The 17,940-nt window shown below is 51.4% G+C and overlaps 1 protein-coding gene across 3 annotated transcripts in view; it reads left to right on the top strand.

Annotated features, from left to right (window-relative positions):
• LOC121447191 (c-Maf inducing protein) overlaps window positions 1-2,143 on the top strand; it is a 191,439-nt gene extending 189,296 nt beyond the window's left edge. For all 3 annotated transcript variants that reach the window (XM_041650303.1, XM_041650304.1, XM_041650305.1), the window contains one exon: window positions 2,041-2,143. In XM_041650303.1, the coding sequence (XP_041506237.1) occupies window positions 2,041-2,094 (54 nt within the window). In that variant the 3' untranslated portion in view covers window positions 2,095-2,143. The remainder of the gene's footprint in view (window positions 1-2,040) is intronic.
• Window positions 2,144-17,940: the final 15,797 nt, after the last annotated feature.

Raw genomic sequence — 17,940 nt, 5'->3', positions numbered from 1 at the left:
TTTCAGCACTGGGTCAGACTTGAAAGAAGTGTGGCCACCAGGACTTGCACCTGCTAGTTCCATCTGTGCATTTACACACACACACACACACACACACACACACACACACTGAGGGGCACCCGTGCGTGTAGCGGCATGAGAAGCATGGCTCTCACGGCATCCTGTGCTCCAGTTCCCCAGAGCCACAGCGACAGTGAAATCAAGTGGAAGAGGGGAGTGGGAGCTAGTGCTTAGGAGGACAAATCACTTACTTGTCTTTTCATTTTGAGAGGGAGGGGGAGAAAGAGAGAGAGAGAGAGAGAGAGAGAGAATGTGTGTGTGTCACGTGTATGGGTGCATTCAGAAGGCATCAAATGTCCTGGAGCTGGAGTTGCCAGTGGTTGCAAACGACCTGACAGGGATGCTAAGAACCTAACTCTGGTCTCTGGAGGAGCAGTCACTGAGTCATCGCTCTAGCCCCTACTATCTTTCATAAAATATTACGTTGTGTGTGTGTGTGTGCGCGCGCGCGCGCGCGCGCGCGCGCGCGCGCGCGCGCACATGCTGCCCATGGCACAGGCACAGCGGTCAGAGGACAGCTATGTGCAGTCAGTTCTCTCCTTCCTCCTTTACATGAGCTCCAGGGATCAAATTCAGGGTCTCTAGATTTGTCCAACAAGCCCCTTTACCTGCTGAGCCCTCTGCCCGGCCCCTTAACTATTTTTTTACACTCTAGAGCGTCATGGTTCCAAGTCAGTGATACCAACTTTTAACCAACCTCCCTCTTTCCTCTGCTGGGGCATCTAGGAACTGCCTGACTTTTGAAGAAAGATGTTTGTGCTAAATGACAGGCAAATCCACATGGTTCAGTAGGCAGTCTGGCCCAGCCCTCCTGTTTTGTTTTTTGGTGGTTTTGTTTTGTTTTGCTTTGTTTTCCAAAAGAACCTAGACATCTGTATTTTTCTGCACAGCCTCCTAGACTGGCAAGCGTGACTTGAAGATGTTTCCCAGCTTTGTACTGGTGACCACAGGCCCCAGCTTGCAGCTTCTGTCTGGGCAGGCGAAACCATTGAAGATTGTTGGGCATAGGACAGGGCAATAAGCAGGCCACCTTTGTCTCTGTGTGTCCTGGCGTGCATGAAAGCGCGTGTGTGTGTTATTAAATAGGGCTGGTGGGCGTAAGGGATGTTGGGAAGGCAGGAAGTAAAGGCAGGACACCATTAATGAGACAGATGCCTCTGTAAGTGAAGGAAAAGCCAGCTGTTGAGAGACTAGTCTGCCAGCAGGAACAGAGGGCAGGGACTGAGAAGAGTCTTGCAAGTGGATTGGACTGCGGATGGGCTCAGTGGCTAGAACGCTTGTCTGGTGAGCACTGTGTGCCCCATGCCCAGGTCCATATAGAACGGATGAGGTAGTCCATGCTTGTAATTGCATCACTCGGAGCTGAAGGCAGAAGAATTAGAAGTAGGAGGTCATTTGCTTCGTAGCTGTTTGAGGCCAGCCTGGACTGCGTGAGGCTCTGTCTCAAATAAATAAATTAATAAAAGTGTCAGGTGGGACCATATTTTTGTTTAAGAACAGAGGATTCCAAGACGAAGAGTCCAGGCCAGCTTCTGTTGCTGCCTTGGGACCTTATCCACTCTGCCCAATCTCATTTAACAATGGGAAGGGACCTAGGAATATATAGTCTATTACAGGGCTTTCCTTGAATGTCAGGGTTAATCCTTAACGCCACTTGGGAGCCAAGGGCGGGACTCAGTGTGGCTACAGTCATGAGACAACAACCCTCAGGACTCCAGATATGCAGCGAAGTCTCTCAGCAACTGTGATTCCACGGGGCTGTGGTTTCTGCAGCTACTGCCTAATGTCTCTGAGGCCACATGTCCTGTGCTGTGTTTAAGGTCACCAGCCCCTTCCAGAGCCTTGAGAGCCCACAGCCTCACAATGGAGAGGGTGTAGGTGGTAAGAGACCCACACACACTCCAGCTCCCCCTCCCCCCGAGGATCAGGCTGTCTACCCTATGGTTGGTATTTGACGAGGTACCTTCTTATCACCCACAGGCCAAACTTCCTAATCTGAAGGAGGTGGATGTCCGCTACACCGAAGCCTGGTGAAGCCCCTGTGTGCATGGATGGTGTCGCACAAAAACAAAACAAAACAAAACAAAAAAAAAAAAACGACTCTTGACTAATAGCTGTAGAGCAGTGGGTCCTGGGATGGCCCCAGCAACTGGCTGTGGGTTAGATGGGGGAGTCTTGGGGGGCGGAGGGGGGGAGGGGTGGGGGATCCTCAGCACGCCCAGCCCCCGCCTAATTCTTAGAGCTTCATATCGGAACCTTAGACCTTGATCAAAAGCAGCCTTGGTGGCAACAAGAAGAAGAACAGCGGGTAGGGAGGGCAGGGGAGGGGCGGGCGGGGATCCCTGTGTGGGTTTTCTCTGCCTTTGTTGTGTGATGCCTTGTGTGGGGGCATTCATCCAGCCTGATGCCATGACTCGGGCCAGAAGGAGGATGCTTGTTTCTTCCGGGAGGTGCACCGAGTCGAGATCTCGCCCCTGACTTTGGGACAGGAATTCTCAGTCATTGTCACCCCATCGTCCTATGTCCCCACCATCGCTATGCAAAGTGGTTCTTGTTGTACATAAGATTTAAATAACGCACCTATTTAAGAAATGTTGACAAATTGCGGGTCTGGGACCCGCTCTTATTTATGAAGTCTTTGCCCAGCCCTCCCTCCCCACCTGCCCCCTGGCGTGTAGTACTGTCTGGACCAGTCAGCTGTCGGGTTAGTGCTTAGTGGTGTTTTGGTTTGGGTTTTTAAAGGAAACAAACAGACAAACAAAAAGCAACAGAGAGAGAAAAAAAAAAGGCCTTTGGAAAATTAATTGCTTTTTTTCTTAATGGACTCTGTATGCCAGTGCTCTCCCCGTCAGTCAGTCAGTCTGCCCACTTGCTACTCTGTATTATTTCCAGATATTTCCAGCTTCCTCGTGGGGGGGGGGGGGTTCAACCTGGGGGAGGAGGAGGAAGGAGATAGGGTCTCCATATTGTAGCTCACTCCTCCCCTCCGCTGCTTCTGTAAATCTGGAAGGGTCCTGGCCTTTCCTCCCTTTATACTCATAGAAGTGTTGGTCCTCCAAGGTCCTGCTGCCGTCCCCACCCGTCTTTAGCTGTCCCTGGCCCCTACTGAGACTCGCGACCTGTGGCCTCCCCACCCTGTGGCTCCCTCACGCATGCCCCACTCCCACCTCTTTGCATGGTCTCTTGGGAGAGAAGAGCCCGACCCGACTGTCCATGCCTCTCCACTAGCGCGCGATCACTGCGGCACCCCCTCACCCATGCGCCCCGAGGCAGACCAACCTCATTTCTTTTTCAAACAGTTGGCTTTTCTTACCAAGCCCTCACTGTACAGAACAGCCCCCTTTGACAATTCTTTTGGGGTCCCCTCTCTTCCTTTTTTCTGTTCGTTTAGCACAAGTATTTCCCCTCCCTGGCACCTCCAAACCAAACCCACCGGTCGATGTTAATTGTTTTATATCTATTTAATCTTATTCGATGGAAACCATGCTTCGGTTGTTTTATACTTTGCCAGGTAGACTTTATTACCCCCCCTCCAACGATGCCCTCATTTTTTTAAAAAAGGAAAAAAAAAACCACACACAAAAAAAAGAAAAACAGAGACTTTGGGTTTCGGTCTCAGTCTTAATTCCCTTTCCGTGGCAGGTTTTCTTTTGTGCGTGTGCCTGTGTGTGCGTGGAGTGAGTTCTGTTTTGTGTTTGTTTCTCTGTTGGTTTCTGTTGTTGCTTTCTTCCCCAACTCCAACCCCGGTTCCGTACTTCACAGCACCCTGGTGCAGAGAGAAACAGAAGCAGAAAAATAAAAATAATTAAAAAAAAAAAAACCAAAAGGGAAAAAAAAAAGGAAAAAAATTTTAAAAAGTTTAAAAAAAAAAAAGAAGAAGAAGAAGAACTAAGACATCCCACCCCACCCCATCCCCTGCACTGTTGCTTTTCTTGATGGTTAATAATAAATACTGTCACGTAGCTGTGTACAAAGAGATGTGAAATACTTTCAGGCAAAAATAAACTGTAAGTGACTCATCAAAGGCTGGCCTTGCTCTGTAGTTGGGGGAGGGGATGGAGATGGAAATGGGGAAAAGCCCCATTCAAGGGCCGGGACACACCTGAAGACTAGCTTCTCTCTCTGGGGCCTTGACCATAGGGCCTGAGTCTGTCACCCGTTGTGAGGTCTGACAAACAGAGTCCCTGGCCATTGCCTGTCAGTAGCACTCTCGGCCATTGTAACAACTAGCCCTACCACGACACTTTTCTGGGACAACGTCACTACCCTCTGTAAAATCCTATTTGAAACACCCAAGCCCCTGCCACTCTCCAGAGGGTCCTAGTAGGCTGGAGTCCAGCCCTTGGTCATCCCTTGCTTCTTCCCAGGGGTGTCTCCAAGAAGCAAGTTCAATTTGTCTGAAAAGAGACGAGATTCGCCAAGCATGGTGGCACACACCCGTAATCCCGGCGCTTGAAGCAAAAGCAGGAAGCTATCTGGAGTTCAAGGCTAGTGTAGGCCACTTAGACCCAGGCCAGCCTAAGCTGTGTGGTGAGAACGTGTGTCCAAACTAAAAAGAGCGAGGCGGGGGGGGGGGGGCAAAGCTTAGCAGGTAACAGGCTTGGTAAGTAAACAACGTGTGGACCTGAGCCCGGATCCCCAGCACCTGCATACAGAGCCACGCACAGAGGCATGCTTGCACTTAAAACCCCTGTGCTTAGCGGGGCGATGGTGGCGCACGCCTTTAATCCCAGCACTCGGGAGGCAGAGGCAGGCGGATGTCTGTGAGTTCGAGACCAGCCTGGTCTACAGAGCTAATTCCAGGACAGGCTCCAAAGCCACAGAGAAACCCTGTCTGGAAAAAACAAAACAAAAGACCCTGAGCTTGGGGTGGTGGAAACAGGCTGACCAGGTTGGTCAGCATAGCTGAGCCAGTAAATTCCGGATTCAGCGGAAGATCCTGTATCAAAACTCTAAAGTGGCAAATATGTGAGGAAGACAGGATGTCTTCTACACAAACGCCTGCACCACAGAGAGTTTCCACCATCTCTCAAGCTGTTGTGGATGTCCCCACTTCCCTGAGTTAGTCTGATGTGTGCTATGTATGTGTCCCGGTCCCTCTGTCCACCCAGACAACCTGATCCTCCACCTGACAGCCCTTGTCACCCGAGGCCTGACTCTAAGACCGCCCTGCACACCCCTTCCTCTCCTGGGTTTTCCCACTGCCTGTGTGTAGAAAGGCCAGGGACCAGCTCCCCGGCTGAGGCCACACCAGTCGGTATGGTGTGGTGAAGCCCAAGTTTGGGCTTCCATGGAGCAGGACAGGCCTCACTAAGGGGACACAGTCAAAAGGGGTACTCTCAAAACCTGGATTGCCTCATCGTCCCCATAGCCAACCTTGGGCACACTGGATGCTGGTGTGTGACATTTCATGTGATCTCAGGCCTAGGCTGGGTGAGAGGAGCCCTTTGGAGGTGCTAAAGAACTTAGTGGCACAGGTAGGTGACAGTCGCAGCATATACTGCTCCACTAAGAGAGTGGCCAGTCATGTTAGGATTGGGACCAGGTGAGGTGGAGGGCGCCCTCCAGGGCAGTCTAAGAAGCGCCTCCCAAGAGAGCTGTGTCGTCACCAGGTTCCTGTGCTGCCTGGCTATGCTGGAAGAGCTGTCAGTCAGCTGGTTCTCAGAGTCGGCGGGAGGGGCTGCTAAGAAAACTTGTCCTCAGCAGGTGGAAGCAGAGTGGACCAGCTGCTTTTGCAGGCCTGTCTGCACAAACTAAACAGATAGGCACTCTGTAGCCAGCAGCTGTGTCCCTAGACATCTTTAGAACTGAACTCACACATCCAGTCCACCAGCAAGGTTTTATAGTGCGTGACTTAAAGGAAAACAGGCCCACCGATGGTAAACACTGTGGGGCAGATATACGACTGGACCGCTCAAATGTCTGGGTCACTCCAGGAATACACACAATGGCGTATTCACGTACATGGCAAGAAATAGCACCGAATACAATGACAGATAATTGGGGCGGGGCGAGGGAGGGGGAACCAAGTGAAAGGAGTCAGGCGCACAGGAATGGCTCGCCTCTAGAAAGTTCTTGAGCAGGTGCAAACCCTCAGCAATGACAGAAATCTCCATGGTGCTATCTGGGAGTGGCTTGTTACTGACGTGGATAGGACGGGAAGGGATCTGAGCGCTCCACAGCTTGGTCTGTGGTGATCTGGTAGCTAGATACTCGTGATGCTCTCCTCTGCAAATGAGAGCCGTGTGACACATCACACAACAACTCTTGAAGATTTGCATCAGAGGGAAGCAGCCCACATAGCTCCAAACCAGGGCTAGGGGTGTCGCTCGATAATAAAGCACTTGCCTAGGGTGTAAGAGGCCCATATAGACTGGAATATTATTTGCTCATAAAAAGGAAAGAAGGGGGCCAGCAAGGTGGCTTAGCAGGCAAAAGTGTTTGCTGCCAAGCCTGAAGATCTGAATTCTATCCCTGGAACCCACATGGTGGATAGAGAGAAACAACTCCCACAAGTTGTCCTCTGACCGCTACTCATGTGCCTTAGCATATGCACGCACACACACACACACACACACACACACACACACACACACACACTAAATTGTTTACAGAAAAGAAAAGAAATAATGATATATCCTATGATATGAATATACGTCAAAACATAGCCCTGAGGAAAAGCGACCAGACATGAAAGGCCAGGCCTGCTTCTCGGCACGTCCAGACTACTGGAAAGCCAACTGATGTTTGTCAGGGCTGGGGTGAGTGGACTGGCTACCCATGGGTACAGGGGGTTCCTCTTGGGGTTAACAGGGAGAGAGAGAGAGAGCAGTTCCATGGCATGGCGCCGGCTCCATGTGCCACTAGGAAGTGCACTGTGAGGGTTACTAAGTGGCTGGTGAGACCTCAGCAAATTAGTGCACTTGCTCCTCTTGCAGAGGACCAGAATTTGGTTCCCAGCATTCCATTGGTTGACTTGCAGTACCTAGTAACTCCATTTTGGGGGATGGGGTGGGATGGACACCTTCTTCTGGACGCCAAGGGCCTTGTGTTCATTTGCATATACATACACCCATACCCATAATTAAAAATAACCTTTAAAGGTTTATTAGTGTCACAGGTGTGTGCAGCAAGCATGTGAGCTCATACGTGCAACACAACTGAGCCAAGAGGGCCGTGCCATGCCGACGGCCTTCTGAGTGTCGGGGTGTCAACATCTCTGTAACCCCAAACAAAAAACAATGCGGCTGATTGAGGCCCGGGGTTGGGGTCTATATTTTCTGCAGTTTTACTTTTCGGGGTTTTCCTGGTTGCTATTGTTGTTGTTTGAGACAGAGTCTAACAGGGGAGTCTTGGCTGACCTAGAAGTCACTATGCAGACTGGGCTGGCCTCAAATTCGTAGCTATCCTCCTGCCTCCATTTCCTGAGTGCTGAGATTAGAGCTGTCCAACACCATGCCCCTGCAGCTGATTGAGGCAATATTTTCTGCAGTTTGTTTTCCTTTGTTTGCAGTTTTGGGAGTTTTTATTGTTACTGCTATTGCCCTAACTGACCTGGAAATCACCACGCAGGCTTGGCTGACCTCGAATTCGCAGCGATCCTCCTGCTTCAGTTTCCTGAGTGGTGAAATTACAGGTGTCCACCACTATGCCTGCCTCCCCTGCCCCCTCCCCCCAAAAAAAGAATGTTTTAAGGGTACACAATCTTCTCACCTATGGAAGTCCTTACAAAACCACCTCTGAATAGGTAGGCTTAGACTCTCTACTGCCACCTGCTGGGAAATAGTAATAAAGATTAAAATCTGTACTATAAAAGAAAGAACTCCCTGTGCGCTGCACAGGTGTTTATGTTGGGGTATGTAGCTTTGGGTTGTTTCTCAGAAATTTCTCTCTAGATTTGGATACCATCCTAAAACTAACGCTGGCTTTCTTCTCTGTCCCTACTCTAATGTGGATGATACTAGCCAGGAAAGAAGTTGACATGGTCTGCATGATGGTAGTGACAGTCCTAACTGCAGACTCTTGGGCTCCCCCAGACCCTCTGAAGACTCTGGGCGCTTATCAGGTCTCCTAGGTGATTCCTGTATATGTGACATTCTGCCTTTGAGGCTGGCTGCACACTGGGTTCTCATGGAAAATTGAACATACTAAACAAGCTGTTCTGGGGCAGGGGTGGGGGTGGGGACTGGTAATGCAAGATCTAGAAGCTTCCCAGATAATTTTACTGTGCAGTCAAGTTTCAGACCTCTGCTTTAAAAGCCTGGCTGCTAGGACTGGAGCGAGGGCTCAGAGGATTAGGAGCACTGACTGTTCTTCCAGAGGACCTGAGTCCAATTCCTAGAAACCGCATGGTGGCTTACAACCAGCTGTACTGAGATCTGGCGCCCTCTTGTGGCCTGAAGGCAGACAGAACAAATGTTTAAAAAAAAGAAGAGGTGGGTGGGCGATGGTGGTGCAGGCCTTTAATCTCAGCACTCAGGGAGGCAGAGGCAGGTGGATCTCTGTGAGTTTGAGGCCCAGCCTGGACAACAGAGTGAGTTCCAGGACAGCCAGAGATACACAGAGAAACCCTGTTTTGAAAAACAAAGAAGAAGAAGGAGAAGGAGAAGAAGAAGGAAGGTGGGGGGGAGCCGGAGGAGGAAGTGGGAACTGGGATAGGTATGTAAAATGTGAAAAGATTGTGGTTTTTTTGTTTTGGTTTGTTTTTTTCGAGACAGGGTTTCTCTGTAGCTTTGGAGCCTGTCCTGGAACTGGCTCTGTAGAGCTTAGGACCGACAGCGCTCAGGTCTTGGAAGGCCCCTTTGCCATGCAGCAGCTTGGGCTTGCCCTAAACACCTGCAGCAAATCTGTAGATGACCGAGGTTCTTAAGTGATTTCTACACCCCGCCTTGGAGAAGCCTCAACTGGGAGGTGCAGCAGCATTAGTGGGAGCCAGAGGTGAGATTAGAGAGGTGTCCTATTTGGAAATCAAGAATTTGGGACTTTGAGGGCAGAGTGCCAAACGTGAGTTTTGGTGAAGGCACTGCTCACACGGCTACCTAGGACCCTGGAGCCACATGATCAGATAGCGTCCCTGAGACCCGTTAACAGAGACATGGCTTTCAGAAGAAGGACCACAGGCTGTGTGTGTGTCCGTGTATGTGTATATGCATGTGGAAATGGTAGGGCTGCCTGGCAGAGTTCAGGTTCACAGGCCTCGCCTGAGGCCCCACCCCAGAGCAAGTATCACTGTTTTATGGCAGAGTGTAGGCTTTCATCCCTTCACATCCACAGGGGACAGCTTCCAGGCCCTTCTCCCGGGATACCAGCATCCACAGAGGCTCAGGTCAGGTCTCTCAGAAAGGGGTGGAGTGTTCACTGATAACCCACATGCATCCTGCCCTGTGCTCAAAGCAGCTCACGGTGACTCATAAGGCGAGATACAAAGCAACAGAAATAATTGTATTTTATGGCTTAGGTCACAGTGGTTCTCAATCTGTGGGTCGCGACCCCTTGGAGTTGAATGACCTTTTTACAGGGACCACCTAAACCATCAAAAAACGCAGATATTTACATTATGATTCATAACAGTAGTAAATTTTCAGTTATGACTGGGGGTCACCATGATGTGAGGGACCGTATTAAAGAGTCGCAGCATTAGGAAGGTTGAGAACCACTGGTTTAGGCAAAACAGTACACACGTTCATGTTTTGTGCAGACTCCATCTCCTCCTCGGCCCCAATCTCTCCCTTTAACAGGGTCTCCTTTAGCCCAGGCTAGCCCATGACCCCCTATATAGCCAAGAATGAACCTGAACTTCCCCTTTCCAGTGTTTCGCCTTCCTGAGAGCTAGGTTTGCGGCTGCATACCACCATGACTGGCTTTATGGGCATGGGGTAAACTCCAAGGCTTTGACCAGCCAGGCACAGAATGCAGCAGGCCCGGATACGGCAGCCTACTGCCCATCCGTCAGGAAGGAGAAGCAGCTCTGCCCTACGCACTGATATGGTATAACTGAATGGATACATGGATGAGTGACACATGCTGGCGTGGTGGGTGATGGAACAGAGCCCGTGAGTCAGGTGCCATAGCGGACATCCAGGATTGGAGGGTGAGTCTGGATTTGGGGAAATGCGGAGACCTAAAGACCTGAGCAGGCTGGGCAAGCACCCTAGCACTGAGTCATGCCCCAGCCAAATCCCCAACCTGGATTTTTTTTTTCTTTTTTGCTTCTATTTTGAATAATTCAGTGTGTTCCTGGGCAGTCAGGTCAGAGATTCCTTAGAATTCTGGTAGTCCCTCTTGTGGCTACTACAGGAGCATTCCTCTCTTTGTTGGGCACAACCTCACTCACACAGTTTGATGGCTCCATGCATCCAGGACAGGGATTCATAGGGACAGAAGTGGACCTGAGGATGAGCAGCAGGACACTAGCTAATGCAACCAGATTTCATCTGGGACAATGAAGGCGTCTGAGACGACTCTGGTGTCTGTGTGACTCCAAGATACAAGGAAAATTGGTGCGGTGTGCACCCATCTGGCTGATCGATGGACTGAGTGTCAGGGCTGTGTGTGGATGTAGGGGAGCGGGGTCTCCACATGGAGCCCAGGGTAAAGCCCTTGCCTAGCACACAGGAGGCCCTGGATTCCGTGTACCACATAGTACCACACACAAAAAAGTGTGATTTGAAATTCTTTTTATTATGTTCAGTTATGGGTATGTGTCGGGGTGTACCGCACACCACAGTGTACAAGTGGAGGTTGAGGAAAAGACTGTGGGAGCGAGCGCTCGCCTTCCACCACGTGGAAACTGGGGATTGAACTGAAATCGTTAGGCTTGAGGGCAGGTGTTTTTACCGGCTGAACCATCTTGCCAGTGTTTGCGTGCACATGTGTGTGTGTGTGTGTGTGTGTGTGTGTGTGCGCGCGCGCACGTGCACGTGTGTGTTCATGTATTTGTGTGTCTTTGAGAGAAGAAGGAAGGAGAAAGGGATGGAGGTGGGGGACATCTATTGTACACAAGGCTCTCTGGGGACTCAAGAGTGCCTTGTGGGACCTCACGCCACACAGTCTGAGGGAGGAGGCAGCCAATTTTCAGGAACGGCCATGAGGAAAGTGGATCGGAAACAGGCCGCCATGAGAGCCTCTGAGAGGAACCTGGGCTCAGGGGCAGGCCTCGAGGAGAGCCAGGAATGACTCCCCAAAGTGTTGATGAAGAGTCTTCCAGGTAGGAAAGAGCATGAGCCGACACTTTAAGTGGGGCCAGGCACTTTGGAGGGACAGGAGAAGCAGGAGGGAAGACCTCTGGGTCGACCAGAGAGAGGGTTAAGGCCTCTTGGGTCTTTATCCTAGAACAGTGGACTGGAGTCGAATGTAGAGCAGAGGGCTAAATGATAAACTGGAATTGTTTGCCTTCCTGGCCCCTTCCCCTCATTCTCATTACGTGCACGCGCTCTCTGGGAGGGGCCCCTGATGGTAGAAGGAGCAGGAAGCAGGGCCTGTTAAGCAAGCAGTCAGCTGAGGGCACTTTGAGGACAAAGTGGGGGCCGGCAAATGAGGAAGGACCACCAAGTTGCTCACACCTGATGAGAGCCTTCGGCATCCCCGCATCCCCAAACGGGTCAGATCAGAGGGCAAGGCCAGTGACTCCAACACTCTGGGGTCCCAGCTGCTGCAGATCAGGGCTGAGGCTGGGCCAAGCTGGCCACTGGGGGCGGGAGGCCGCATTCCCAACCTGGGGCCCTGACGTCAATGTTGCCATGGAGACCCAGCTTCCCTTGCAGGAGGCAGCTGCTGCAGCCCCCCCCCCCCCTCCCACCAGGCTGGGAAGGCTGAGCAAAGCTGAAGCAATCAGAAAGAGTGGGCTGAGGTCCACAGGCTTCAGCTCAGCGGGGAGCACGGTCCTGCAAGGAGTTAGGGTTCCAGACCAGACACCCTGCCTGTCCCGGGCCTCAGATATGGCTGCTTTCTTGCACTGGCTTCTGAGGTTGAAGGATGGGAAATCCTTGAGCTAGATCCCTGGCTTTCCTACTTTGGGGCACATGCGGGGATTATCATCTCAGAGTCTACAACCTGGAAACTCTCCAGGGGTCTCCTTGCAGCCTTCCTTTTCTGAAGCAGCCAAGAAGGGACAAAGAGAACACTTCTGGGCCGGGGCTGTAGCTCAGTTCATAGAGTGCTTGCCTTAGCATCCACAAAGCCCTGGATTCGTTCCCAGGCACCTGCTAGAACTGGATGAGGTGGTGGACACCTGTACTGCAGCCCTTGGAAGATGGAGGTGGAAGGATCAGAATTTCCAGGCTGTTCTCCACTACGTAGTGAGTTAGAGACTAGCCCGGGCTACAGAGACTTTGTCTTAAAGAGGGAAGGAAAAGAGGGGGGTGGGCATGTAGGAGAAAGGGTTTCTGAACTTTGCCAAGGCTTCTTAACCGGTGAAGCACTGGGGTATTGCCATGCCCAAGAAGAGGTCTCTATAGATGTTTCTGGGGGGCGGTGCTTACATTAGAAAACAGAGCAGCCAGGGGATGGAAGAGTGTAGGAGGCCAGCAGAAGGGCTCAGCTGCCCTTGTCGGTCGCTCCTGAAGGGGATGCTGCAGGGGGACCCCTAGAGTTTCTAGGCTGTAGACTCGGAGAAGGGGCTGAGGCCCGCAAGCTGTGGTTCTGCTCTCACCTTATGCGGCTCTGCCATATCCTTCTTTCTGATTTAATGGTGCTGTTATTAATCTGGCTGGAGAAGGCTTCTACCTCGAGCCAGATCCCCACTCCTTCCCTGCCCCTGCACATTCTCCCCCCAACAACATGGGTGTGAGGATGGATAAAGGATGCTCTCCCATCCCTTGACACTGGTTGGTCATTGCAGCTTCTCTGGTTGCTGTTCCAGTGCTGGTCCAGGTGTGAGCTTTGACGATCTCTGTGGCACGGGGTTTTGATCCTACTGCACGTACTGGCTTTGGGGGAGCCTAGCCAGTTTGGATGTTCACCTTCCTAGATATGGACGGAGGGGGGAGGACCTAGGACTTACCACAGGGCAGGGAACCCTGACTGCTCTTTGGACTGGAGAGGGAGGGGGAGAGGAGTGAGAGGAGGGGGAGAAGGATGGGAGGAGGGGGAGAAGGGTGGGAGGAGGGGGAGGGAAATGGGAGGCTGGGAGGAGGTGGAAACTTGTTTTTTTTTTTTTTCTTCCTTTTCTCAATAAAAAAAAAAATCTCTGGATGAAGAGATAAACATCTGGAGGCACCAGCTGTTTCCCCAGGGTACCAAGACTGACAAGACCTGAGACTAGCCCTGAATTCATTCCCTCCCTCCCTCCCACCCTCCCTCCCTCCCACCCACCCTCCCTCCCTCCCTCTCACCCTCCCTTCCTCCCTCCCCCCCTCTTTCTCTCTCTCCTGCATGGAAGAGCCCCAAAACATTTAAAATTACCTGGCTAAGAGATTTAGAACATTGTTGTTTCTGGTGCACTTGGCAAGCAAGCACTGGACAATCGGATGGCTCACTGGATTGGATGAGGGCGCTTACCACTAAGCCAGATGATCTGAGTTCAATCCCCAGGACCTTCATGATGGAAGGAGAGAACCAGCTCACGTAAGCTGTCCTCTGACCTCCACGTGTGTGTTATGGAATGTGTGTGCTCCCCCCGCCACGCACTAAATAAAAGTAATAAAAACATGCATATCCTAAATGAGTGTGATACAGTGCTGGAAATGGAGTCTGGGACCTAAGGACACACTCTGAGCACGGGTCACTAACTCCTCACTTCCGCCACCTCTCTCAGTGCCCGACAGTTCCTTTCTGCTGTGGGTCTCCGTCTGCTCCATTTAGCCACTCTGTGGACCTTGCATTAAATGTATCCAAACACTATATGTCCCCTTGTACCCAGCTTATCTCACCGAGCACGTTTCTAGGGTCATCCTTATTCTGGCATGTGTCACTACTGCCTTCCTTTTGTGGCTGCCTAATATCCCACTGTCTAGACAGGACCCAGACTACAATTGTTTATTGTGTTTTGTCTACTGTGTGTGTGTGTATGTATGTATGTATGCATCCATGCACGCAAGCGCACGCATGCCACAGTGTACAAGTGGAGCATAAAGGATGACATTTGGGAGTTGGTTTTCTCCTTCTACCATGTGAGTCCCAGGGATTAAACCCAGGTTTTTGTTTTTGTAATTTGAATGGGGAGGCTGGGGGGAAGGGTGGAGACAGGGTTTCTCAGTGTAGCCCTGGCTGTCCTGGAACTCACTCTGTAGACCAGGCTAGCCTTGAACTCTGCCTCTGCCTCCAGAGAACTGGAGTAAAGGCGTGCGCCATCACCGCCCAACTTAAACCGTGGTGTTAAGCTTGGTGGCAAGCATCCTGACCTGAGGAGCCCATATCCCACAGTTTGCTATTTCACCCGTCATAAGCATTTGGAGGCCGCCATATTGGTTTATTTCCCCTCCCCCCTCCCTTGATCATTCTTGCGCTTACATTTTGAAGTCAGGACCATCTGGGTTCACCTGGTAACTTTTTCACATTTTCCATTTCATTTAAATTGTCTTTTAAATTATCCATTAATCCCAGCACTCGAGAGGCAGAGGCAGGCAGATGTCTGTGAGCTTGAGGTCAGCCTGATCTGCAGAGAGCATTCCAGGACAGAACTACAAAGCTACAGAGAAATCCTGTCTCAACCCCCACCCCCAAAAAATAGTTAGAAAAAAATGTATTTTTTGGGGACTGAGGAAGTTGTTCCCCAGAAGAAGAGCTACTTAGCATACACAAGACCCTGGGTTCCATCCCCAGGACCATTTGAAAAGCAAGCCATTCTCCATGAAATATTTTAACATCTATTTATTTATTGTTTGAGTGTGTGTGTGTGTGTGTGTGTGTGTGTGTGCCACATGTGTAGAGGCCAGAGCACCATTTGTGGAAGTTGGGTTTCTTCTACTCTGTGGGACCCAGGGTTTGAACTCAGGTCATCAGGTTTGACCACAGGCCCCTTTACCCCACTGAGCCATTTCAACAGCCCTTCATGTGATGTTCTAATCCACGCAAAACAGGATTATATTCCTGAAATACTTCCTTCTCCTTAATCAAAAGCCTGCTTCTCTTGTCTTGGCAGCATTAGACACGTGACTAAACCAAGAGGAAGGTAGTGAGCCCCGCCTCCATGCGTATATGGTGCACGCATCAGAACGTCCTTGCTTTCACTACAGCTTATAGATCACACGTGTGTGGCCTTCACATTGGTAGTTTCTCAGCTACCCTTGGGTCGCTGCTACACAAACGGTGCCAGAAATCAGGGCCTTGGACCCGTGGTTCTCAATCCTATCTGGGAAATAGAATCCCCTGAGAGCTTCCAAGACCACCACCTCTGCCTGGCGTGCACTTTAGACCTGGAGTTGGGGCGAGCAGAATCTTCGGGCACTTTCCAGTCTCTGCTGCCCCCTGGTGGCCCCGTGAGTAACAGCCTGGCATTTCACCAGCACCTGTGAGAACAGACCTACTCAGCCCTAGGGGTTCTCAGAATGCCCAGTGGTGGTGGCCAAGAGAGGGGCTGGGACCTGGGGACACTGGAGGCTCCACCCCTCCCTTCCTGCTTCCTCGTTTCCTGGATGTCTCTGCACAGCCTTGAGTGTAGCAGAGAGAAACCACAGCCCAAGACGGCAACAGACAGAGGAATAGTGCTTTGGTTTCCCTGACCTGACCATAGGACGACCAGTGTGGCTTCAGGTGTGGTCCTGGGAATTCTCTGGTGTGTGTGGACACGGGTATGGGTGTCAGTACTCCTGGCACCTGGGGCTAGATGGCTGTCTGCCACGGGACCACCCTGCACCCTTGCCTTGATGGCATTGCTCTCCGGAAGCATCCATTACCAGGTGAGACAGACAGCATGTCTCCAGGCAGGCAGATGTCCCCTAGACATGGCGCTGGAACATAAGACGCGGGCTGTTCATTCCCTTTAACTACTGATAAGCAGTTCACGTCTTTTTGTGCCACTATGTCCCAAGCAGGTTTTTACTTTCTCAGTCTAGACAACCTACCTTGGGGTCACAGTCACCCTGATTGGCAGCTGCTGCCCCAGTGAATTTTGGGTACTTATTAGATAAGAACGCGCACCAGACCGATGCAGAGACCACAGACAGGGAAGTGACAGCTGGGGAAGAACTTGATGGGGACCGGAGGGGGTGGAGGCTGTGTTTAGCTGCCTGGCAATGAAGAAAACCGGACCACAGAGTCCGTGCATTCTGGGGTGATAGCTTTTAGGGTCAGGCTGGGAAAGGGAGCCCTCCCATTGTTTTAGCTCTCAGAGGTGCTGCTGGAGCCCAGGCAGTTTGGGGCTTCCCACAACCTAGGCTGTAGTTCTTCTCTGCTTTTCCCTAGAGAGAACCTATGACCCAAGGGATGGAGAATTCAAACACGGCTAGCTCATCTTCAAGAAGAAGAAAGAGGCCCAGAGGGGGGCAGTAACTGATCCAGAGTCACACAGCTGACAGGGTAGTGAGGCAGAGCTCAACTTCAGGTCTTCCGGCTAGAGCTTTTCCCTGAGGTGGAACCTCAAAACTCCATTTCTGGAAAGTTCTCTAAGAGTCTTCAGCATTTTCCAGAGGACACCAAAAGCAGGCTGCATTCTAAACTGTGTAGTAATAGGGGCGGCGGCGGGGCTGCGTCCCCAACACCCCAGCCGCCTGCCCGGCTAGCTTATGCCCCGAAATAATTACACGGACACTGTATTCATTTAATCACTGCTTGGCCCATTCTCTTCTAGGCTAATTCTCACATATTAATTTAGCCCATTTCTAATCATCTGTGTTGCGCCCCTAGGTGCGCTTACCGGGAAGATTCTAGCCTATGCCCATCCTGGGTCGGAGCTTCATAGTGTGCGTCTGCCCAGGAGCCAGGAGCATGGCATCTCTCTCAGGCCTCTCCCGAGAGGAGAGCTGTCGAGTCTCTGAGCTCACTTCCTCTTCCTCCCAGCGTTCTGTTCTGTTTACTCCTCCCACCTATCCTCTAACCAATAAAATGGGCCAAGGCAGTTCTTTTATTAGCCAATGACCTTCCTCCATCAAAACTGGAGGGGCCCACCACCCCCCAAAGTCTAGATGCTTCCAGTACTACTCTGTGGAGTGGCCATGACACCATTCCTCTCAGCTTCCCCTGGAATAACGGTGCCATTCTCTGATCGGGAGAGACAGTGTGGGGTGACATGGGGACTTGGAATCATGGTATTCCCATTCTATCTTTTCAGTTCCCAGTCCCTGGTTAGCAGATTCTTCATGTATTTCACTGCCCAGTACCCACCCTGCCATAGATGAGGGCCCAGCAGAAAGACCTGTGTAGTCAAAGGCCTGGAAGCTGAAGGAGTGAGGCCTCTCCAAACAGGCAGAGCCCTGAAGGGTTGGTGGGATGTGTGGGTGATGGAAAAGCTAGAACAAAGCCTCTCAGTGACCAGGCTGAGCAGGTAGATGCTGAAAGCCGTGGGAAGGTTCAAGATGATGAGATGACCACCGTGCCAGGGAGCTCACTACCCACCCGGGTTGGTCCCTCTGGCCGTAAGGAGCGGCTGCACACCTCTGTACCTTTCATCACAGGGCCCCAGAGTCCACTTCAAATGATCTTCAAGTGACTAGGAGTGGCTCTGATGTCCCTCTTGTCCTCTTGGTGTTGGCTCTGATCGGAGTCTGCCTATCTCTTAAGTGGGCTCAGTTAGGAGACCTGGGCTTTCTCTGTACAGGGGATCTGAGCCAACTTCTCTAAAGAACATTCTCAGTACACGGGGACCCATTTCCCCCAACAGGTGCACAAATCCTTGGATGCTGGGTCCCGTGTACGAAGGCACATCATGTTTGCATGTGACTGTCACACTCCCTCGTGTGCAGTACACCGTCTCTAGCTTCTGTGGAAGAGCCAGTGTAGTAGAAG

Source organism: Microtus oregoni, unplaced genomic scaffold, assembly GCF_018167655.1.
Source record: "Microtus oregoni isolate MIOR12 unplaced genomic scaffold, Mior012 000004F_ref0000308, whole genome shotgun sequence".
Classification (NCBI taxonomy): Eukaryota; Metazoa; Chordata; class Mammalia; order Rodentia; family Cricetidae; genus Microtus; species Microtus oregoni.
The sequence above is the reverse complement of the archived record's forward strand: the minus strand, read 5'-3'. Positions and strand labels throughout refer to the sequence as shown.